Below are 24,024 nucleotides of genomic sequence, written 5' to 3'. Positions count from 1 at the left end.
AAGAGAGAGTTGAAAAATAAGAGAGAGTAAGAAGAGAGTGGATGAGGAATTTGAGTGTAAAGTTGAGGAAATGTAAGAAAATGTTATGAAAGGAGGTAGAGAGAGTTAGACAGGGTGCTAAGAAGTTAGTAGGGGAGTGAAGGATAAAAATGGTAGATTGATTGTGGAGAAGGAGGAGAGAGTGAGCAGATGGAGAGATCACTTTAAGGAATTGTTAAACATAAAAATTGAAAATATTGCAAGTATAAGTGGCAAGGGAATGGCAGGGAGAAGGAGGGAGGTGAGAGGGGAGGAAGAGATCAGTAGGATGGAAGAAGTGGAAGCAACGAAGAAAGTCAAAATGAGGGAAGCCTCGGGAATTGATGGAGTGTGTGGTTAAATGCTGAAGCATGGGGGAGAGGTAGTAGTAGAATGGATATGGAAAATGTCCAGATTGGCCCGGGAGGAAGGTAGAGTCCCGAAGGATTGGAAGTCAAGTATAATTATTCCCTTGTACAAAGGAAAAATAAGTGTGTGGTAATCATAGGGGCAGTTGTCTTCTTAGCATAATAGGAAAAGCATATGGTAGGATACTGAGGAATTAGCTGGAGAAGACCAGGGAGGTTTTAGGAAGGGAAAAGGTTGTATAGATCAGATATTCATCCTTACTTCTTTAGTGGAAAGGTTTCTAGAGAAAGGAAAGAAGTTGTATGCAGCCTTCATGCATTTGGAGAAAGCTTATGACAGAGTGGATAGACAGTGAATGTAGAAAATATTAAGAATACAATATTTAGAATAAATTAGAAGTTGTTGAATGCCGTGAAGTGTATATATGAGGGTGCTAGGCTGCATTGTGTGTGGATAGTGAACTGAGTGAATTTTTCTATCTGAATGGTGGATTGAAACAAGGATGTGTCATGTTTTCATGGTTGTTCAGTCTGTTTATGGATGGGGTTATGAAAGAGATAAAAGGTAGGGCAGTGGATGTTGGAGTGGCCTTAATGAGAGAGGGCAGTGTTTGGAAATTTCCTGTACTGTTGTTTGCTGACGATTCTGTATTGTTAAGTGAAGACAAAGGGGCTTTGCAGTGCATGGTGAATGATTTTGAGAGTGTGTGTAAGAAACAGAATCTAAAGTTGAATGTAGGGAAGAGTAAAGTTATGGTCTTCGAGAGAATTGAATTCTCACTTGAATTGAGGAAATAGATAGTGTGGGTTCTTTTAAGTACCTGAGCAGTGTGATGAGTAAGGATGGAAGTTTGAAGGATGAAGTGCTTGAAAGGGCACAACAAGGAAGAAAGATTGGTGGTTCTTTGAAAACAGTGATAAGAAATAGGGAAGTGAGCATGGAAGTAAAAAAGTCACTGCATGAAAATATTGTGATACCATCTTTAATGTATGGAAGTGAAGCTTGGTCCTTGTTGGAAGGACACAGGTCAAGAGTGAGAGTAGCGGAAGTGAGTTACTTGAGAGGAGCATGTGGAGTTACATGGAAAGACAGACTGACAAATGAGGAAGTGAAAGAATGTTGTGGTCTGGATATGGATGTGATAGAAAGTGTTAGGAGAAATACATTGAGGTGGTTTGGCCATGTGGAGGGGATGAAGAATGAGAGGCTAACAAGGAGAGTGTATGTGAGTGAGATGGAGGGGGGGAGAGGGAGGGGGAGGCCAAGGATGAGCTGGTGGGATGGGGTTGAGAGATATATGAGAGAGATGGGTGTGAGCTGGAGGGAGGGCAGTGAAATGGTGGGGGACAGGGCAAAATGAAGGTGAAATGTCTGTGGTCACCCCTTATGGGATTAAGGCGTCTGGCAATAGGTAGATAAATAGACAATACAACTTTAGAGGGTACTGCTGTATGACGGTATGTCAGATATGCTGCAAAGCTCATTTGCTGATTGGAGTACAATTATGTAATGAGTATTATCTTAACAGATCTGGCAGTGGTAAGCTGGAGGGTCCTGTGTGCCAGAGTACCCCTGAGTCTTCACAGACAGAGAGTGAAGACGTCTCGCCCCAAGTCCAGCGCAGGAGACGGCTGCATTCACACTCCAGAGACTCACTCCCCAGGTTCTCCATTTCTGGGGAGGAGGACTGGCTAAGGTGGCTTTTCTTGGGCAGATAAGGCTCAGAAATGCTCTATATTTAAAACTGAAATACTAAGACTGCATTTGAAATTATGTGGACAGTTTCATTATATTAAAATTTGAGAACTGGAAGGATCAACTCTTCATCATACAACCATGATACAGAATGTTAAATAGTTTATGAAGCATATCAGGATTGAAGTAATGAATACCATGAAATAGAAAACTAGATGGAATACTTCACAGATTAGGGAGGGTAACTTATTTCACAAATTTTTCCCTTACCATGACAGCATGGACAGCACTGGCCTGAGAGAGTTGAGTCCAGTGGATGAAAAGCCTGGCACCTCTGAACGTATAACTGCTCCCCGAGTTAATGTCCCAGCCTCACCTGCATTGAAGCCCAGGGCACGGCCAGTCATCAAGAGTGCTTCTGCATCTGCGCTCTCCCTCATGATCCCAACAGGTACTGATTTACAGAACTTATTGGAGCACATGATAACCTCTTATGTTGTAGAGGGGTCTCCCAGTGAAAAACTTGTGTTAGCTGTTTGTATAATCAAAAGTTCTGATAACTCTCCCTCCATCCCAGGATAAATAAGTAAAACTTAGTCACCAAGAAAAAGAAAATGAAATAAACAAAAATAATACTTCAATCCCCAAGAAGATGAGACTGAAAGAAGAGAAGCTGAGAATCAAAGAAATGGCAGATGAAGACAGGGCTAAAGTAGGGGAGGAGTTAGAATCAGTGAATTGAAACAATATGGATCTGGACAGCTTGTGGAATGCATATAGGGATTGCTTAGTTACGAATGCTAAACCGGTGTGTGGTGTGGTGAGGGTAACAACAAAGAAGAAAGGTATGGCATGGTGGGATGAAAGGGTTAAGAGAGCAGTGGAGGAAGAGAGGAAGAAGTGGTTAGAGTGGTTACAGGACAGAGGTTGAGTTGACATAAGAACTGAATATATTGAGAGCAAGAAGCACATAAAGAGGCTAGTGAAGAGGAAAAAGAAGTAGGTAAATGATGATCTTGGAAGAAAAATGAATGCAAAATGTTCTGAAAATAGGAAGTTATTTGGAAGGAGATGTAGATATGTAGAAGTGACAGTATAAAGAATTGTGAAGTGTGAAGGATGTAAGTGGTACATTATTAATCCATAGGGATGAAATAGGGACCAAATGGAAAGAATATTTTGAAAGTCTGACGAATGGGAATGGCGAGGGCAAAGTGACTATTAACATGACTGGTTTTGGAGGTGTACAGATAAGGAATGCAGTGCTGGGAAACGTGACACTTGGAGAAGTGAAGAGCACTGTGAAGTGGCTGAAAAATGGGAAGGCAGCTGGGGTTGATGAGATCTATGCAGAGATGATTAAGTGTAGTGGATAGAGTGGAATGAAGTGCTTGCTGGTGAAATGTAAGAAGGCATGGCCGAGTGAAACTGTGCCAGTAGAGTGGAAAAAGGCAGTAATTGTACCTCTGTACAAAAATAAAGGTGAGCAAAATGAGTGCAAGAATTATTGTGGCTTACCCGGTAAGTTTATTGACTGTTGTAGGGAAGGTATATGGAAGAATTATAATAAAGAAAGAAAGATATAGGAAGTCCTAGTGAGTGATGAACAAGGTGGCTTTAGGAGTGGCAGAGGATGTGTGGATCAAATATTTGCAGTGAGAAGGCTTGTGAGAAGAACTATAAGGTGTTTATGGCATTTATGGACCTGGAAAAGGCATATGACAAAGTAGATGGAGAAAGATTGTGGAAGGTTTTGCACATGTACTGTGTAGATTGTAAGCTGCTAGGTTCCATCAAGAGTTTTTATAATGATAGTGAGGCATGTGTAAGGATAGATGGGCATATAAGTGGATGGTTCACGATCTGTGTGGGCATATGACAAGGTTGTGTGATGTCCCGATGGTTGTTCAATCTATATATGGATGGAGTGATGAGAGAAGTAAAAACACGAGTAATGGAGAGAGGGATAGTGTTGGAAATTAATGGTGATGGATGAAATATCTCAGATTTGTTGTATAAATGCCGATGAGGCACTGCTACTTGCAGATATTGTACAAGAGCTTGGTAGATGAGTGCAGAGTTTTATGGATGTCTGTGAGCATCATGCCTTGGGAGCAAATGTAGAAAAGAGTTAAATGATGGTAATTGAGAGAGAAGGTGACTCCCAGTGTGATGTTACAGTGAATGGAGAGGTATTGGAATTAGTGAAAGAGTTCAAATGCTTGGGTACAGTGATAGAAAAGAGAGGAAAAGGTATAAAAGAAGTAGAAAGTAGAGTGACACAAGGAAGGTAAGTAGCTAGTGCTATAAAGGCCTTGATAAAAAACGGAAGCTTGAGTGTTGCAGCTGCATGAGGCTTACATGAAGGAGTGTCAGTGCCAACTTTAACATACGGATGTGAGACTGGTATGGCATGAAAATGAAAAGTCAAGAGCAAGAGCAGTGGAGATGGGACTGCTGAGGAATGTATGTGGAGTACAGAGAGTGAATAGGGTACGAAATAATGTGATTCGTGAAAGATGCAAAGTGAGGAAGTCTATGGACACCAAAATTGAAGAAAGTGTACTGAGATGGTATGGTCAAGTGGAGAGAACGTATGACAAGAGAGTGGTGAAAAATGTATATCTGAGTATATTTGAGCGAATTTGAAGGAGGGAGGAGGCGAGATGGGCCAAGAAAAAGGTGGAGGGATGTGGTGGATGAGTGTATGAGGAAGAGAGGTATAGAAGTTTGTGAGGCCAAGTGACTGACAAGAAAATGAGCTGGCTGGATGAATTTTGTACGGAGAAGTGCATAACCGGGGGTTTGGCACCCCATTTAATGTGGCAGCATTCAGATTGGCCCTATCAGATCGGTATTTATAAAACTACAGAATGTGGTGAAATTATGTTGTCCTATCTGATGGAGCCAGGATTTTGCGGGCTTGAATGATAAAGTGAATGGATGCATGTCCCATTGAATTGGGCAAACTTTGGCTGTCTGGACATTGCTACTCCTTACCCTGCCCTAGGGTGGGAAAGGAGGTCGGGATGATGATGATGATAACGATTACAGAAAATATGGAAGTCATTGTGGTACCTTACACCCTGTACTTTAGTAGTGTCTGTATGTAATTTATTATAATGTACATTTACAATTACTCAGCGTAAAGTAATCACCTGTTTATCCGACACTGCATTACTTGACGTATGCCATTATTCAACAAAGAATAAATTCTGACTGAATTAAAGCAGTATCCATTATTTACTGCATTAATCAACAGCATGCATGGAAACCAAAATTTTCAAACTCCCTGGAACACCCCTGTGCCACTGACAATGCCCACTAAAACAAAGGCCACTGCCCACTCCACATCACTCACAGCTGTCTGGTTTGGTGCTTGTTAAATTCATCATGGAGTTTGTGGCCTTTATAACTACCAAAGCTTTTGCAAGGACTTTTTTTGCCTGCCTCTGTGCTAGTTTGTGTGTACATGTCTGTAGCTCTATGAAAAATAATATAATGTTTACATAGATAAGTATGCAGGCAGTACCTGCCTGTCTCCATTGTTACATAACTAAGTAGCTAATTGCCTGCTTTCAGTTCTGCGCATATCCATCAGTGCATCTCTGCTCACTTTTAATAAATAACAAAATATTCTTATGTGGTAGGTGGGGGTGCTCACCATCCACTCACTCAGTGTAGTGATGCTTTGGTTGTCTGCCCTTTCCTCTCTTCCTTCCTTCCTCATCTGTTTTTCTTTCATTCGTTCTTTCCTTTTCCTTCTGCCTATAGGTGACTCAACACTCCTTCTTATGTCTTTCTTTCCTTCATTCTTTCTTCTTTCTTCTGCCTTTGGATGACTCAACACTGAGTGGCAAGCCAAATGAATTCCTGTACACCAGGAAACTATTTACTGTGCTGGGTGGTAACCATACAACCAAATTATGGCACCTGGTGGTTTAGTGGATAATTAAGGTACTCCAATTGGATTGAGCCTGTGTAGGTTTATATCCAAGGGGTGATTGGGGTTTATTGCTCACATAATACCATTCAGGGATAAGTGAGGCTGATCACTCTCACGTTAAATGTCAGACCAACTTGCCTAGCACGGGGCTTCTACACTCCTCATGGAGCAGCATAGGATTGGATGATGGATGGATGGACAAGATGTTCTTAGGGCCTGTAGCTCCTTCTGTGGAAATTAATATTTATGTAAACATGCATGTCCTCTAACTTAACGTTGCTAGTCGCATGCTTTAAGTTGTCATGTCTTTCTACACGTCTCACTTTCACTTTAATAAATGACAAATACACATTAAGTGCAGATGGTAGAGGTCTGTAGTGGAGTATGTACAGTACAGTATAAAGTAAACCCATATATATTAATTATTAAGAGGGAGGGGGAGGCCGAGGATGAGATGGAGGGATGGGGTGGAGAGGTATATGAGAGAGGGGGGTGTGAGTTGGGAGCAGGGCAGTGAAATGGCGGGGGACAGGGCGACTTGGAGGCGATTTGTTTGTGGCCACCCCAAACGGGATTGAGGCGTCTGGCAATAGATAGATAGATAGATGTTAACATTGCATATGAATGGTTGTGTAAGAATTGTAAATGAATGTATAAAGTTGGCCATCAGAAAATTAGTATCTGTAGTGTTTGAATGTATCCCCTGTCAGTATGGAGGAATACCTGTATAGGGCTTGTTAGGGGTTATACTCCACTGTAGAGAGCTAGGGGGGTAGTACAGCATTTTGCGGGGGGGGGGGGGGGCATTATCTGACAAGGCCATGGCTGAATTATGATGAGTAAATGGGCAGTGCTGTATATCACAATGCTGATTGAAAGTATCCAGGTAGTTCAGGTTTTATGAACTGTAATATCCCTTTAACTGCCATTATCATTTGTTGATACTTGTCTTCATAAATGCTATTGTCTTCTAATTAACAGATTTCTTCAAAAATCATAGGTAGAAGGGTGTGAGCACTAATTGCTGTAGACTGTCTGTAGAGCCCCTCAGCTTTCCTTCCCTTACCACACACATTAAATGGAGTGATGTTTTTGCTACATTTAGTGTTGGTGTTTCCTGTACACCAGGAAACCATTTACTATGCTGGGTGGTAACCATATAACCAAATTTTGGCTCCTGGTGGTTTAGTGGGTAATAAAGGTGCTCCAATTTTATTGAGCCAGTGAAGGTTTATATCCAAGGGGTGGTTGGGGTTTATTGCTCACATAATGCCACTCAGGGATGAGTGAGGCTGGTCACTCTCATCTTAAATGCCAGGACCAACTTTCCTAGCCCCGGGCTCCTACGCTTCTCGTGGGGCAACGTAGGATTAGAGGATGATGATGTGATTTTAAAATGCAAGTTATTGAGATGCTTGTATTTAATAGTAGGAAAATAGTAATTTTCATTTTCATAATCATGTTGCCTCCTTTCCTGACCAAAGATAGGGTGAGGTATGGTCCAGAAAGCAGGGGAAAGGAAACTTGATAATGAGACAACTAATTGGCAGTATGCCCAGTAAAACTGGCCACACACCAATCCACTCATCATTCAAGCCTCAGAATCCTGACTCCACCTCAGATGTGCACCATCAAAATGTAGCCTACTAATTACCTATCTAACAGTCAGTCCAACAACTGTCAAGTTAAAAAATAGGTGCCAAACCATTTTCATGCACTCATCCCTATCAAATTCATTTAACCAGCTCAATCCCATGTCAGATCCCTAGCCCCATCAACTTCCACATCTCTTCCTCACACATTCATTTACCATATCTGTCCATCATCATCTTGGCCTACTGTACCTCTTCCCACTTTTACATTGTCATCCTGTATATACCTAGTCTCTCCATATGACCATATCATCCAAGCACACTCTCTCCAACTTTGTTGTCCACGGGCTTTCTCATTCCATATATTTAACAAATCACAGTACTGTATTTCATATCCAGTCCACTCTCCACACTCCACATGCATTTTTTAATGACCACATCTCACCTACCCAAACTCCTGACTTTTCATTTTCATGCCACACCAAAATCCCTCTCCTGTATTAATATGGATTCTGAAACTACTTCATGCAATCCACTTGGAGATGCCACACTCAGATCTCTGTTTTTTATCACGACCTTCATAGTACCAGCCACTTTCCTTCTCCGTGCCATTTTACTTTCCACCTCCTTTTCACATTTACCTCTTTTCTATCACTGTACTCATGTACTTAAATTTCTACACCAATTCATCTCATTCCATTCACCATCATATTGGGAGTCGCCTTTCTCTCTCAGACAGCGATCTCTTTACTGTTACCCACATTTACACTCAAAGCCCAACACTTGGAAACAACCAAGAACATTGCACCAATATGTCTGGCTTATTCAGTATTGGCAAGCATTACATCATCTGTATACATCAAATAAGATACGGTAACTCAACCTTCACCATTGATTACTAGCCTCATCCTCCTCTCCATAACTTGGGTTTCTACCTGTCTCTTCATATGCTTGACACTCTCAGTATACTGTATTCCTTTCTTTCATTTGAAACTATTTCTTGTATCCATTCTACCCATTTCTTCCTCTCATCCTCCACTCCTCTTTATTTTCTTCATCCCACCAAACTGAATGATTCTTACTAGTGTTAACCTCATGGCTCTGCACACATCTTTAGCATTCTTAATCAAACATACCCTCTATGCCTACTCCAAGTTGTACAGATCCATTCGCTCCCAGTTCATTGGCTCTGCTTTCACTACATTGTAGTAGTAATGTCAGTTTTCATGGATTTCTTTCATAATTATTGTCATTTGGAAAATTTTATAACTGAAGTCTCTTTGATGCAAGAGGTTTCCCCCATGCTAAATATGATACAGTAATCTGATGGTAAAAAGAATGAACCAAAGGAGAAATCACTGAAATCAAGGAATTAACCTTTCTGGACAGCTGCATAAAATCATTCCAGCTCATTCCACCTCTGTGCATATACCCATAACCTGATTAAAATTTAATTGCAGACCTTCATTCCTTTTTACTTAGTTTTTCTGCTGTACGGGAATCTCACATAGATTTTCCCCATCCAGAAGACAGTATGCCTCAACCCATCCAGTCTCCGGGTGGATCCAGCACGGCCTCTTCTCGTGATGCTTCACCTTCCCGGGAGATCTCACCCCTTGTCAATTCCCTCAAGCCTCCCACCATCATCCGCCGGGGACCCCAGGGCTTTGGCTTCACCATCAGGGCCATCAGGGTCTACTATGGAGACAGTGACTACTACACTGTCCACCACTTGGTTATGGTGAGCCTCTGGCTTGAACTTTGATATTTTTTGCTCAGCATTATAAATAAGATCATATCCAAAATACATTTTGTTTCATTTTGTGTATAAAGATTTCAGCATGTTTGCATACATTGGCCTTGATCCTTTTGATGGAGACTCTTCACACCGCTCAGTCTTTAGCAGCATCGCTGTTCAGTTCCATATCCTCTGAGGTCACACTGTATGAGCTTGTCCCAGGTCTTTTTTTGCTATAATTACTCATTGTTAATTTTTTTTCCCAGTGCTGCCTATGCAGGCATATTTGTCAGGCGAACCTCTCACAGGATGTGTCATTCTGTCTGGTTGACTTAGACACAGGGCTCGCTGTGAAACCAGATATTTTTGGCCAGTTAAAATTGTGTAGAGTAATTAAGAGTTGATATAGAAAGGTATATGGTCGTGGTTTGCTTCAGTCAAAATCCATGTTGAGGAGTTTGAGGGATGCTATTCTCAAGGGTCTGATTGTGATTTTGGAAGAAATTTAATAGTATGGGAGTATTAGCAAACTGGTCATTGTTTTGGGCTGGTAATCCCAGTAATGCAGATTCAGATATAATTGTAGCAAGGAGAGTTATTTCTTGGATGTATTTTAGTGTCACAAGCATGACCACGTTTCATGCTCACTGGCCACCCATAAAAACAATGTTTTGTTGCTGCAAGAAATTCCTCTGCATAAAAGTCTGGTAAACAAGTAGTATCCAAGTTGGTAGCATGCAGTATAAGATATACAGCATGCAGTATAAGAGAGATGGCATGGGATAACAACCTTTTTTGGCACACACAATGAAAAGGAGGACAGCTGGGTCTCAAGGAAAAGTCCGTTTAAAAAATACAGATGGACAGCTTGTTGGTGTTGCCATTATGAGTACTGGAATGATGACAGTAGTGATTATGATGGCCTTCTCCCAGATATCTTAGATTTGGTTGTGTATCCAAGAATAGTTTAAAAAAATTTTTGTGGACTTATTGGATATGGTGCCTAGATGTGTTAAATCAGAGTTCCTCAATCCCCCCCCCCCCTCAAGGTCCCTTTTTCAGCCTCATTTAACTCTCTGGCTTCTCATATAGCTGTTGTTATTTGGATAAGCAGAGGTGAAATGTGAATCTAACATTCAGGTTGTACCTTGTGTTGAGGGAAAATACTATACACATGGAATGTTTCAAGTTAGAGGCAGTTCAGCAACTAACGGTACGTCACGTGAATGTTTCAGAGTATTGCCTCCTTGAAGCATTGATAATAATAATGCGGATTGTTTTGAATGAATAGGTTGTAGGTGGGGATGCTCACCATCCACTCACTCGATTTAGTGCTGCTCTTGTATGGTTGCCCGTTCCTCTCTACCTTCCTTCTTTTCTTCCTTCCTCTGATGTCTTCCTTTCATTCTTTCTTTCTTCTTCCTTCTGTCTACAGTGACTGTACACTGAGTGACAAGCCAAGTGGTTTCCTGTACACCAGGAAACCATTTACTACTGTGGGTGGTAACCACGTAACCAAACTACGGCGCCTGGTGGTTTAGTGGGTAATGAAAGCGCTCCAACGAGATTAAGCCTGTGTCGGTTTATATCCAAGGGGTGGTTGGAATTTTTTGCTCACATAATGCAACTCAGGGATGAGTGGGGCTGGTCACTCCCTTCTTAAATGTCAGAACCAACTTTCCCGAGCTCTGCGCTTCTCATGGGACAACATAGGATTGGTTGATGGAGGGGTGGATGTATTTTTCCATTGGCCTCTCTGAGCTTTTTTGTAATAAAAGTTTGTAAAATAGTGTTTTTGTTACTCATTGCTACATATTAATTTATTGGATAGCCACATACTCCCTATTGTTGAGGATAATTTGATTATGGTATAGTACAGTGGGAAGGAATGTATAAATATATCTGATTTTCTTCTAGAAAATTGTTTTGTATTTTAATCAAGCAGTTTTTATAAACGTTTTCTTTGCAAGATTTGATCACTTCATTGATAGTTTTGCCTAGACTGTTTAGTGACTTTATTGTGTTTGGTCTTACTGTTTCAGCTGAAGGTGGCCACATTATTTATAATGCAGTTTCATGTAGGAGGGAACTTTGGATTGCAGTTATTACTGTATATGGCTCCTGGGAATGTAGGATTTGCTTTGCTTTGGTGTTTGTTCATTTTAGTGATTGTCTTTTTGGAGAATGAGAAAGAGCCAATATTCAGTGGTTTGAGGAACAGTTGTAGTCATTGTTTGGAAGTTGTTCAAAGTAAATCTGCATTCACAAACACAATACAAACATTATGCAGTAGTGCAATATTGTCTCTAGTGTTTAATTCCACTCTATCTGCCACATTGTCATCTTTGTTGTTGTCAGCAGCATCATCATCTTCATCATTGTCATCATCATCAGCCTTCATCATCTTTAAAATTCATCTCAATCCTTTTTTTCAGGATGTGGATCAGCGTAGTCCTGCATTTGATGCTGGACTTCGGCCTGGGGACCTCATAACCCACATCAATGGAGAGGCCATCCAGGGATTGTTCCACACCCAGGTGGTGACACTGCTAATGAGCTCCACTGACCATGTCTCTCTCAGGTCTATGCCACTTGACCAGACCTCTATCAGAGCAGGTAATTGCAAAACTATTATTTCTTGCTTGGACAGTAATATCTAAAGTTTCAGTAAATACCTAATTTCCCAGTGTCCTTTGTACAATAAAAAAAAGTTCTTTGACAAGAAATATTAGATCAGTCCACCATTAATACTGTGTTCTGTTTTGTAAATAGAAGAATATCCATTTTACATGGTACTTTATTTGGTATTTGTGTGGATAACAGTAAAATTCATCCCCAAATTAGTAGTTTTCCTTACACAACATTAAGATGATCATTGCATTAAGCTGTATTGATCAAAATCAAGGGCTGCTGTACCAGCTATCACCATGTACTTTAATTTGCTCTTTGAATTGAAGATCAGATATATGAGTGGTTGTGGAGTGTAACAACTGTTAGAGAGTTTTTCTTGGTGAATGAAATACGGAAGCTTTGGTAATTTTTCATATGTAGAACTGAGAATGATGTTAGATTAAGCATTTTACAGTGATTTATAATTAAGTTGAGAGATCAGTTTTGTAAACATCTGATATAAGCTACTTACTTTAAGCAGACATATTTCTTTGTGATATTTTGGGTTTATTTATAATAATGTGTAACTCTTGTGTTTCATTAAGCTTCTGATTTTAGTAAGAAGAGGACATGAGTGCCCTAATTTATACCGAGATACCTTTGGAACCAATGGACTCGGATGATATTACCCCTTTCTGTGCCCTCTGTAAATGTTGACACGCTCTAATACCAGGCTCGTCTTTAGGCGGTCGGAAGAGAAACCCAGGGGCATCCAAACTTGCCAAACGCCTTCCATGTAAACAGCGACGGGCTAAAAAGGACAGCGATAAACGACGAAAGACTTCACTGTTCCGCAAGGTCTCCAACAAACGAGTCTCAGCTGAAATACAGCAGCAGGTTAGTTAGTTCATTAATTAATTCATTTATATACAATATTGTGATTTGACTAATCATATTGTCAAGGAACCATGTTAACTAACAGTAAGCATTATTCAGATTTAAATAATGCTGATTTTGTTTGACATTATGCCAAAAGGTACACAGGGCAGGTGTTACCATTGAAAGTATTAACCTCAACCTTTGAGAAGTACTGTTAACCCCTACACGCCGTGGGTTTTCTGATGTCGCACACTCCTCCCTGCAGAGGATTTCCTGATTTTGGAAAAAATACCCTTACTTCAGACCCAAATATCTGCCAAACTATAAAAGCTAGAGAAAAAAGTAAAGATACAGAAGACTCGTCAACTCTTCCTCTTTCAAATGAAAGTATCCCCACATCTCCAGGTGGTCCCGTCAATGATTAAGGATAAGTTAGAATTCAAAGGGTGGCGGGAAGACGCTTGCGGCTGTTCACGTAAACCGGCGTTGCTCCACACCCAAAATTGTGATGGCTATACACGTCAACCGGCGCGTAGGGGTTAACTGTTATACGGTATATCTTACTGGTGTGGTATGCCATATTTTTATCAGCATAATTTTTTGCAAGGCAGTAGTAAGGAGATGTTAGGACGTGACATTACATTATGCATGGTACTTAGTGAGTGGAATGAATTTTGAGAAGTTCTTGGGAAGTATTGTTACAATTTTTTCTTATTTACAGTAATGAAGTAGGCAGGCTAACACTTGCTACATTTTCCCTAACTTCACCTAAACATTTTATTTTTCAAATTCTGAATACCTAAATTCTCTGTATCTTTTACCAGTAACTCCTTGTTACATAACTTAAAGTTACTATATTGAATTAACCTCCTGTTGTGAGTCACTTCAAAAGCCGTATTTGAATATTACATTACTTGTAAGAATTAATTATGATAGAGCTGTTTCATTTTCATTTTGAACATCCTGATCTGACTCAGTATTCAGAGTGTTTGTTAGAACTTGTACTAAGATCAAGATTATTCATTGTAGTTTATATATGGCAGTGTATGCTTCTTTGAGTGAGTTCAAGTCATAGCTAATTCAGGCCAAAATTTGTCTGAAAATATTACATCATTATAATACTGAGTGGAACTTTATTACTTATGTTGTAATTCTTCAAAAGAATTGTAAACTTTGGGTGGTTATGATTATACCCTCAGGGTAGTTTACAGACGAAGAGTGGCATCATTTATAAGGTACCACGTACATAACTGAAAATAAGTAATTATTGTCTAAAATTATTTGCATTGAACGATGTCATGTAGCTGGGAATGAGGGTTGAGATGATGATGATGATAGGGTAAAATGCAGATAATAATATAAAGCCTTGGGGTGTGTGTCAAAGTAAAAGATTTTGCAACACCTGTCAGGCTAAGAGTAGACATTGTGAAGATGTCATACATGCCTGCATAGCACATATGTGAATCTTGTGACTACCTGTATAATTATAGGTGAATAATCTGTTATTATGCATCTTATGACAATATACCAAGAGCGTTACTGGACATTGCTGGAAAAAGTTGTCATTTCGCTCATTTCTTTTGCAGCTGACTACCCCTCAGTCGGCTCCTGTTTTATCTCCTGATTTTGTGCCTCAGTTCTCGGCTACTTTGGTACGGCGATGTGCTTGATGCTGCGTCTTAGAACCAATGACCCTAGTTCTGTTTGCTTGTGCCCCTTCCTTACCTTCCTCCCTCCCTCCCTCCCTCCCTCCCTTACACTATTAACCATGTACCTCTGACCACTGATTGTTTTGCAATGGTATTTCTCCTCACCCTGACTGCTGTTTTACCTTCCTGTTTTTTCTCCTTAACATTGTCTTTAACTCCTCTGTCAGTAGTTATGCTAGCTTTCTTTTGAGTTGATTTTTCTCTGCAGTTATAGAATATTGATACTTTAGAGTTTGCAAATGGTTTTCTGGAAGATGATTAATAGTCATGCAGTGCATTGTAAAGTTGTGGATATAGAATTTATTGCTCATACATTCAACTCTGCCAGCTCAGGCAGAGCTTTGGCTTAAAACATTGGGGTAGAGGAGTAGCATCAAGGGTTGAAGATTATATAGAAATGTGGGTACAGTTTGCAGATTCCATTAAGACATCAAGTTGTAGTGCTTGCCTTTGGGGTTTGTTCTTCTTGTAAGATGTAGAGCACTCGTTGGATGTATGATTAATCAGAGAGAATATACATGTATGTTGCCCCAAATTTTATAACTCTAAACCTCTTGTAGGTGATTCTTATACAGTAGATACATCAAATTTCTTCAAGTTTAACCATCTGTTGAGTATAAGTATTCAGAATCAGAATATAATCAAATTTTCATTTCCTTAATAATTCTCTTGTGTAGAAACTCCAAACTATAGAGATCTAACCATGGAAGAGTAATGTATATAGTAGCTACAGATTTATGCAAATTTATTTACTTCAATGTAGTACAGTACAGTAGTTGTTAATTTACTGTGATTACCATTATAGGACATTTTTGTCCAGGCATTTCCAGTGGCAACTAGGGAAATACAGCACAGTGTAGGGTGATAAGTTAGTTTCTTTCTTATTATGACTGTGATTGCACCCTTGTAACTCACTTGATGATGACTGAAAAGAAATCACTGATGAAACACGAGAATGAAAAATGCGAACATTCCAAATGTGAAAATATTTGGTGCTCTTTACATGAGGAAGGTTTATTCACAGTAGGCTAGGAAACTGGAAAGAAACCAATGGAAAGAAAAAGCATTGCATTCTCAAATGTCAACCTTTGTTCCTTTAAGTTGAGATGTTACATAGAATGTTCCTGTGCCAGATCTGATTGAACAGTTTTGATTTATTTGGTTGATTTTGAATTGTGAGTGTGTAGTTCATCTGGTGTGTTGCCAGCCTCACAGTCCTCCACTCCCAACTCCTGTCAAGTGTTGTGTGGGCTGCTGTCAGTGTAGTGAGGACGACTATGGTGGACAGTATAGTTGTGCAGCCAGCATAGTGTACCGTACAACATTGAGTCACACTGCTTCCTTGTACATATGTAAATCTGAGCCTGTATATGGTGTAGTTCATGTTGTACTAAGCATAGTTATCACTGTCTAGTTTAGTTCATAGAATAGAGAAATATATATATGGGACAGTAATGTAACTTCTGAAGAAATAATTTCATGCCAGATATTATGTTGTTAACTTTATATGTGGGAGTAATAACTGAATGCATTACATGCATGTGACAGATTTGACATTTTCATTTATCTTAATTATGAGGTAGAAACCTTGTCACTTGACTATCAGATTTTGTCATATTTTTACATTTTCAAGTGAAGAGCCAGTTTATAAATAACTTTGATGGTTGAATTTCATTTACTTACCAAAGTTAATTTTGCATTGTTTTGCTTGCAATTTGGTTTGCATTGTTTGCTTAAATAATTCAAGAGATGAATAGCAACAATGAACAGTTGTTATTGAAGACATTTTTTCTTTCTAGCTGGCTGCCTCAGGCTCACCGCCAATGTTGACACCAAGCAGAAGTTTCCAGTCTTTGAATCGCTCAGTCTCTTCCCAGGACAGCATCCCAAGTTCCCCCACTCGTTGCAAGTCCCCTCACTCCCCTCCTGCAGCCCGCCTTTTCTCCCCATCAGTGGAACAAGTACAGTCTCCCCTCAACTCCTCAGGATCCTCTTCTCCGACGTCTTCTGTACCCAACTCACCTGCTGGATCCTCCACTCTTCACCAGCGTCCATCATCTCTCCATGTTGTCAACCACAAAGTAACAAATGTCAAGAGCTTCCGATCGCCAAATAGAAGGAAATCTGCAGGACACATCCCTCTCTCACCCTTGGCTCGCACGCCATCGCCTTCCCCTCTCCCTGCCTCTCCTACTAGATCCCCCTCTCCATTAGTACATCACCATCATAATCATCACCACCACCACCATTACCATCATCATTGCCCTGGATCTTCAAATACTACCCAGACTTACTCCCCTGGATCATCGCTCACCCCTGGACCAGCCACAAAGAAATGCTTGGGGAGGCCCAAAAGTGCTGAACCTGGATCCCCCTTGCTTCGCCGGGCACTTTCTCCTGACCGCCTTCATCCTAGGTCAGCTGAAGCTAAGGGCACAGCCACAATAAGCCCTCTTGCCACACCATCTCCAAAACTGTCAAGTAATCCACCTAGATTGACTATAACCTCCCAGTCACCACCAAACTATGAAACCCCTAGTGTGGTTCGGTCAGCTGCTCCTACACTACTTACTCAGAGGTTTAGTACTGCTGTAAGTCTGCCACCTACACTTCCCAGCAGTACACTAGAGGAGGCTCCAGAGGAGCTAGATTCACCTGAGCGGCAGGAGGCATCAAGGGCAAATTTTTGTGAAAGCCCCCAGGGAGGCAGAACATCTCTGCCAGGGACCAACAATGCTTGCTGTGGGGGCGAAGGAACCTCGGCTTCCTGCAAAGAGAGCCACCGATCAAGCATTCCTTCTCAGAGTGGCCTCAGCGGATGTTGTATAAGTGAAAGAAGAGGCAGCAAGGATCACACAGATGGGAAAGAAAAGTCTCGCAGTGACTCTCGAGGTCGCAGAGACTCAAGGGATCTGAGAAGAGAGGACAGCAAGCGTGAGTCTCGCCGTACTGCACAGGAGAAACGCGAACTCTTCAAGGCTGGCAAGGAGAAAGAGGGCACCTCCTAGGGCTGGCCCACCGCTGGCCTGCCTGTAGCCCCAAGTGGCACCAATTTGTGCCTCCAGCACTTATGTGTGTTCTGGGCAGGACCGCGGCATGCCTTCTCCGATAAATAATGGATACCTTCCCTCTCCTGCTTTATGGGCAAATGTTATTAAAGTAAAGGAGTAGCTATGCTACTAAAAGCATTCCTTGTGTATTGTTGGTGTGTGTTAAGTTGTGTGGAGTTGTTGTGATGCCACAGGTCTGGTTGTGTTGCTAACATTGTGATATTACAGAGACCATGACAGTTTAATTCTTGTGTGTCTAATACAGTCACCTATATGTAGGCACTCATAATCTTTGGTCCCTGTCATTTTGTAAATACTTTATTGTAATATGTTTCCTTTATCTCAAAGATTTTTACGTTTTTACTTACAGTTTAGAGTTGAATGTGTTTAATTGCAAATTATAGATATAAATGTACTCATATTCATTTATCATTCATGGATTTTTTCCAGTGTTGTGTATATTTTGTCCCTCATTGTCATATTGCTGTACAACCTCAATGCTGCCATGTTGGAGCAGTCAGGTGGGAATTAGTTTAATAAATAAATTTGCCAATTTCAATCTGCTTCCCTCAGGTTATAGGGATTAAACTAACATGGGAAAAAAAAAAATCGCTGGCTGAGGTTTCAGCCATGCTCTTGATGAAGTGATCTGCTTGTTTTTCTTGCTGTTTTAAGGTGTCACACAGTGTACTTAAAAATAGTTTCTGTTTCTACTGCAGTCGTAGACGTTCTTACCTTTTGTGTATGTGCGGATGCATTTACATTGCTGGTAGGAATATGCAGGACTTAGTTGATATCGTAAAGCACGATTGGCATTTTTTGTGCATAGTGTTAGTTGCTTGAAGTTCTTTAACATTAATTCCAATTTCATAGTTGTTGAACTTAGATTTTTTGCATGAGTAAAGTTATTTGTGTAATGTCTGCCATCCTTGAATGTGAAGCAACGGATTACTGTATTACAAAAGAAATTGGAAATTTTCTTGTAAGGGTTTACAGGTTACTGTTTTCATGGACACCATAATGCTTCCCATATGCATTTTGTCATAATAGATATGTTTATGGTCAGGTACTGTTTTGAGGCTTTTACCTAGCAGTAGCAAGTCCTTTCGTGACACCAGTCTCCCATTAGGTAGCAATGAGGAAACTTTGTATATTGTGTAGAAACTGTTTGTAAAGAAAAATGTTATTTTCAGTGTATAGTAACATGTAGCTTCTAAGATTTGTGATATTTAATGAAAGTTTCCGATATGTGATTAGCCAGCGTAGTTCCCTGCTATTGTAACTCACCAGACTTACCAATGGGACCAGTGGTTATGTCTTCACATGCAGCCTGATGTGTTGTCTCATTTCGGTACCAGTCAATAGAGACCTCCAACTTCGTATGTACTCCCATTCCTTCATGCTGATGACATATTTTCTGCTTAATTTGTGCTACACTGATATGATAATATTCAGCTCAGGTGCGGCTTTTTGAACTGGGGGAGGAGTTAGATGTAACCTTCATCATTCTGTTCAGTATGAGGGAGGTTTCCTAAATTGAACAAGATTGTCTGGGGGTAGCAAGAATAAATTTAAAGATGTCACCTATTGAAGAGGTTAACCAGACAAAAAAAAAAGAAAGTGAATCTTTACTATTAATATATCAGTTTGAAACTCAGTATAACTTCTCAAACTTGACTTTGTTTCAGTACTGCAATTTTGGTGTTGGGACTTGAATATAAATTGTGTACAAGTATAAAAAAGGAATATCCGTGGGCTGAATCTGGCATTTGGTACTCTAATGTTTTGTAGGGTTGACTCACACAGGTTTTCAGAAATTTGATGCTGAGTAAACAGAGGATTTGCAAAAATTGCTACATTGCAATGTTTCAGAGTTAAACTTTTGAGATATGATTGCTTGCTCAATAAGTCTAGTCTGAGAAGTGGTACTGTTGTAGATGAGTAGAGGAGCCATTGCAGTAAAATATTCATACCAACTGTCCTTGCTTGTTGAGTCTTTTCCCATTCCCTCAGACTCTCGCCTGCCTCCCACTTCCCACTTGTTTATATTATAAAATGCCATTTCCCCTTTGTTCTTTGTATTCCTCATCCTATTCCCTTTCCTCATTCCCTTAGTCTCTCACGTTCTCCCACTTCTCATTTTTTTTTTTACCCCTTTTTTCCCTCAGCTCTTCTTTCTTTTCCTTTTTCTCTTTCCCCTTTCCCCATTCCCTTCAGTCCCCTCATCTCCCTGCTCAGTCATATTATTTGGGGTCTTAAATGTGAACTTGCTGGACAGACTGAAAGGCTATGCAGATATTTAAGATATCAGGTTGATGAAGCCACTGGTCAGAATATGAAACCATTACTTGGGACAGATACAGGTACCATTCAGCAACGGCAGGGGAGGGACAGAAGCTGCAGAACTACAGTAGAACTCTGATTACCTGTATAGCACCGTTCCTGAGGCCTTTTGGGTCACAGATTCTGGATAATAACTGATTACCACTTACAACAGTTGTCTAAATCTTTTTATGACATGTTCAACACTTTTATCAAGTAATTTGGTAGCAGGAAGTTATAAAGAGAACATTAAAAAATGTTGCAGTGTATTGATGTGTGCACCAATTAAATCCAACAGTAGCAAGGTTTCATTTTGTGTGTGGAAAGACAAACGGGTGATGTGTGATGAACCCTGATTAATCTGACTTCTGCTGTACTTGGCTGCATGGACACTGTTGGATATGATGCTATGTTGGGCTATTTTTTCTAGCTGTAATTATGAATGTCTTGTCAGCTTTACTTAAATGTCATTCAGACCGATCCCAGTGAAGAACTTTTGCACATAAAAAAAAAAGAATCTGTATATGTTTTTGAGAGTGGATGGTGCAGAGTACAAAGTTAAAAACTAATGAAAAGAAAATCCCTAAATGTATGAAAAGTGTTTGATACAATAGATTGGAAAATTTAGAGTAGAATTATTTGCCTGTTCTAAGAATTTAAATTATTTCATATGATACTAAAATGAACTCAGAGCTTAGGAATTGCATTTGTTATTTTTTCTCGTTAATATGCAGTTGGTGTATATTTTTACCTCGTATCATTGTAAAGCTTACTAAGTCCGTAAGTAAGGAAATACTGTACTGTACTTGAATAAGGCGAATTTGTTTGAGATTTTAATGTAAAGTTTTATCTGTTGTATAATCCTTAAATCCCATACTGTTGTGGTACATATAATACCATGTTATTTTTGTATTGATGGTGTCAATTCCAGATCTTTGATGATTATGCCTGTGTTGTACTTTGAATATTTATATGGGAGGATAACATATGGCAAAGTTCTAATAAGATGCACTGTTTGTAAATTTATGCCGAATTGGGATTTTATGTGTGTCAGTCATCATTCATGTATTTATCACTAATGTAATCACCTACACACAGTTTACCCCTTACAATATCCCAGAAACAATTTGGTCCTAACATTGTGACTAAAGTTAACCTGAGAATGTCCCCTGCCAAACACTGGTAAGATTTGCCACTTTCATATCCAACATGGTTGCTACGTCGTCACACATCCCAGGTTTTCTAGATAATAACTTAGAGAAAATAAAACTGTCATAGGTTTCCTACTGTTTCTTACTTGATCCTGCAAATACCCTTCGTACATCAACATTATCAGAGGGAAAAAAATGTGCAGATGATTAGACGTGTGTAGGGGTTCGGGTGATGTCTAAATGAGTGTCTGGCCCTTATCACTGGGTGTGCTGTTGATAGTTCTCCCATATTTGCATTTTCTTGTTTTCTAAAGGATTCAAATCCCCAAGAGGTGATTAAGAGATAATTATTATAATATGCAGCCGTAAGGTAGACTGGTCACCTACCCTTAAAGTATTCTGTACCACAGTAGCCTACGTTTAGATCCTTACTCTTCAGAAGAGTTCATTCCAGGTGCTTTCTTCCTGCTGTAACTCTTTGGGCCTGTGTGATGACCATTTTAGTTTACTTGTAGCTACCATACAATTGCACTTTATTTAGGAAATATCTCTAACCCGTCCAGTCTGAAAAATCTCTCCTTGGGTGAATGAAATAGAAAGATAGCAAGTTGCAACTGAAAAGTGTATCACTGGATTCAAAGGATTTGAATGAGATTCTGTAGCAACTCGGTGATGTAGTTTTATGCCAGTCACCTCACTTTTGGGAATTTAAAGCATTGCTTCTGTGTAGGACACGAAGTGTGTAGCAGTGTGTGACTGAATGCCCATTTTGGCATCAACCAGCAGTCTTGAAGGTGGAATTGAATGCTTTAACTCTTGGTCAGTCACATGCTTAGACCCACTTTAGACAACGGTGGATGAGGTATGTAAAGTGAAGAGACTAGCAAGAATAATTACTGCAGACCTGGTGTGCTGCGTTTGAGTTTAGATTTTCATCATATGATAACCATGAATTTAGATTACTAATGTTATAGATACGGAACCGGAAAGTAAAGTTTGGTCCTGATTTTTTTTTTTTTTTTTTTTTCTGAAGTGTGTCGCTAGTAAGAGCAAGTACGTTAAGTGGGTTGATGAGTTAGTAGGATAATGACTAGAATTCTTTGGCAGGAAGACAAGCTGAAAGTGTGGTGCAAATGACTGGTGAAGTACTATGATGCTAAATAAGACAACTGAAGTTATACCAGATTTAGGTAACAAGTAGTGTTATTCCAAGGCCTTATCAGTCACGAGTCCATGATAATACAGGTACTGTATTGTACTGTCTATTGGAATTATCATCTTGCATCGAACTAGTCTGACAAGCAGAGAAGAGAAATATTGGCATACAGGTACCATTCTGCTTTTAAATACTGTACAGTACAGTATCACTAAATGGAAACATAGACAACCCTGAACATATAAAGATGTACTGTGCAATCTCTTCGGTCCTAAAACCCCCTCACTAGCTGTAATCAGACTGTAAATTAGCTTGATAAATGTCCACTGAAAGAGGTTATTTGTGGTAGTTATTTTTATCCAGCGTGCATCTTCCAATAGTTGCATGATGGACATCGTCAAAGCGAAGGAGATAAGTTATGCACGTGAGTGATCATTATATAGTACAGTTCTTTACTGATGTATTTCAGAGCATTTGTGGAGAGAATCAGTAAAAATTTGCATCAGTGTTGTGGCACTTGGCAATATTATAAGGCATAGTGGTTTCAACAGTTAATAGGGAGGCCTAAGTATTAGCTGTTGACAGCTAAACTAGTACTGTACATTGTTTTACAAATGGTAACTTGTGACTACAAACTTATTGAACAGTGTTGTGCTGAGTGCACTGGAAAGAGGCTGCTAACGTCCTGTGTACTTGGGCAGAGTTGAATAGACTCCTGGTAATCAGAGGATGAATCAATAATTAAAAAGTTGGATCATGTTGACAAGCTGCAATATGCATGATGCTATAGAAGTCCATTTTATAAATCGATGATAGCCTCTGCTGAACTTTAGAAACAAGCTTTGAGATGGTTCGGTCTATACTGTTCGTTGGAGGCTGTTTAAATTATATGTCATCGCTGCTGCTGACGAATTACTGACTATAAATAACACTATCAATTTTGCTGAGCAGTAGATGGCATTTCGAGTGTTCATTCATCTGTTGATCTGCAATACATTCCCAAAGAAAACAACGCTCACGTGATGCGTCCCACCAATTAAGTGAATCTAGAAATTTTTCAAGTTTTCTTTGATGATATTTAGTTTTGGAGGGCTCAAGAGATGGCGCTGAGGTATAGGCGCCTTGGGCTCGGTCACCCTAGTTGACAGAGGTTTATTAATTTTCAATAGTTAAATGGCTCTTCAACATATATCTGAGATTTTTATGAAAGAATGATGTTTACATAATTGGTATGGTTTGCAGTAGTAACTAATAATTTTTCTCTTTTTCTTGGATCCTTAGAAATAGAGGATGACAATTAATCCTAGTTGGCATCCTCGGAGGCCCAGCAAGAAACGAGCGTTAGTGACTAGATGTAGTGTGAACGGGGAGGGTGTATCGCTTCTCCTTGTAACTATATTGACCACTGTGTTTGTGCATTCGTGTTTATCTGGATTTATTATGGTGATTGCATATCTTGGATAATTCGCCGACACACAGGTGAGTAAAACTTAAGTAACTTTTTGGAAACGGCCGCTATAAATAATTTTTCATGAATTTTGGCCTTGTTTTGGGGGCAGGCCTGAGTACGGGGTTGGAGTTCACCCCGTGCTGATGTGACCAGAGTGCACAATTTGATTTAAACTCAGGCACGGGGCAGTCGATCGTATAAATAGAGGATGCGTAAAGCATATACCCAAGGCGCCAGACTTCTGATCTTACGTATTTCTACAAAGCTTATTTAATGCAGAGGTAGTCAAGGCGGTGGTAATCGTATCAACCTATCATATGTCTGGGCGGGTCTGCAACA

General features: G+C 39.9%; 1 protein-coding gene across 1 annotated transcript in view; it reads left to right on the top strand.

Annotated features, from left to right (window-relative positions):
* LOC145417372 (microtubule-associated serine/threonine-protein kinase 3-like) overlaps window positions 1-21,194 on the top strand; it is a 254,880-nt gene extending 233,686 nt beyond the window's left edge. Inside the window, exons 15-20 of the mRNA XM_080286045.1 lie at window positions 1,916-2,083; window positions 2,361-2,533; window positions 9,147-9,361; window positions 11,794-11,974; window positions 12,714-12,865; window positions 16,356-21,194. Of these exons, the coding sequence (XP_080142171.1) occupies window positions 1,916-2,083; window positions 2,361-2,533; window positions 9,147-9,361; window positions 11,794-11,974; window positions 12,714-12,865; window positions 16,356-17,564 (2,098 nt within the window). The 3' untranslated portion in view covers window positions 17,565-21,194. The remainder of the gene's footprint in view (window positions 1-1,915; window positions 2,084-2,360; window positions 2,534-9,146; window positions 9,362-11,793; window positions 11,975-12,713; window positions 12,866-16,355) is intronic.
* The last annotated feature ends 2,830 nt before the right edge of the window (window positions 21,195-24,024 follow it).

The sequence above is a fragment of the Coenobita brevimanus genome, chromosome 110 (genome assembly GCF_032717465.1).
Source record: "Coenobita brevimanus isolate Jiangsu-jjx chromosome 110, ASM3271746v2, whole genome shotgun sequence".
NCBI lineage: Eukaryota > Metazoa > Arthropoda > Malacostraca > Decapoda > Coenobitidae > Coenobita > Coenobita brevimanus.
This window is presented reverse-complemented; position numbering and strand designations above follow the sequence as displayed.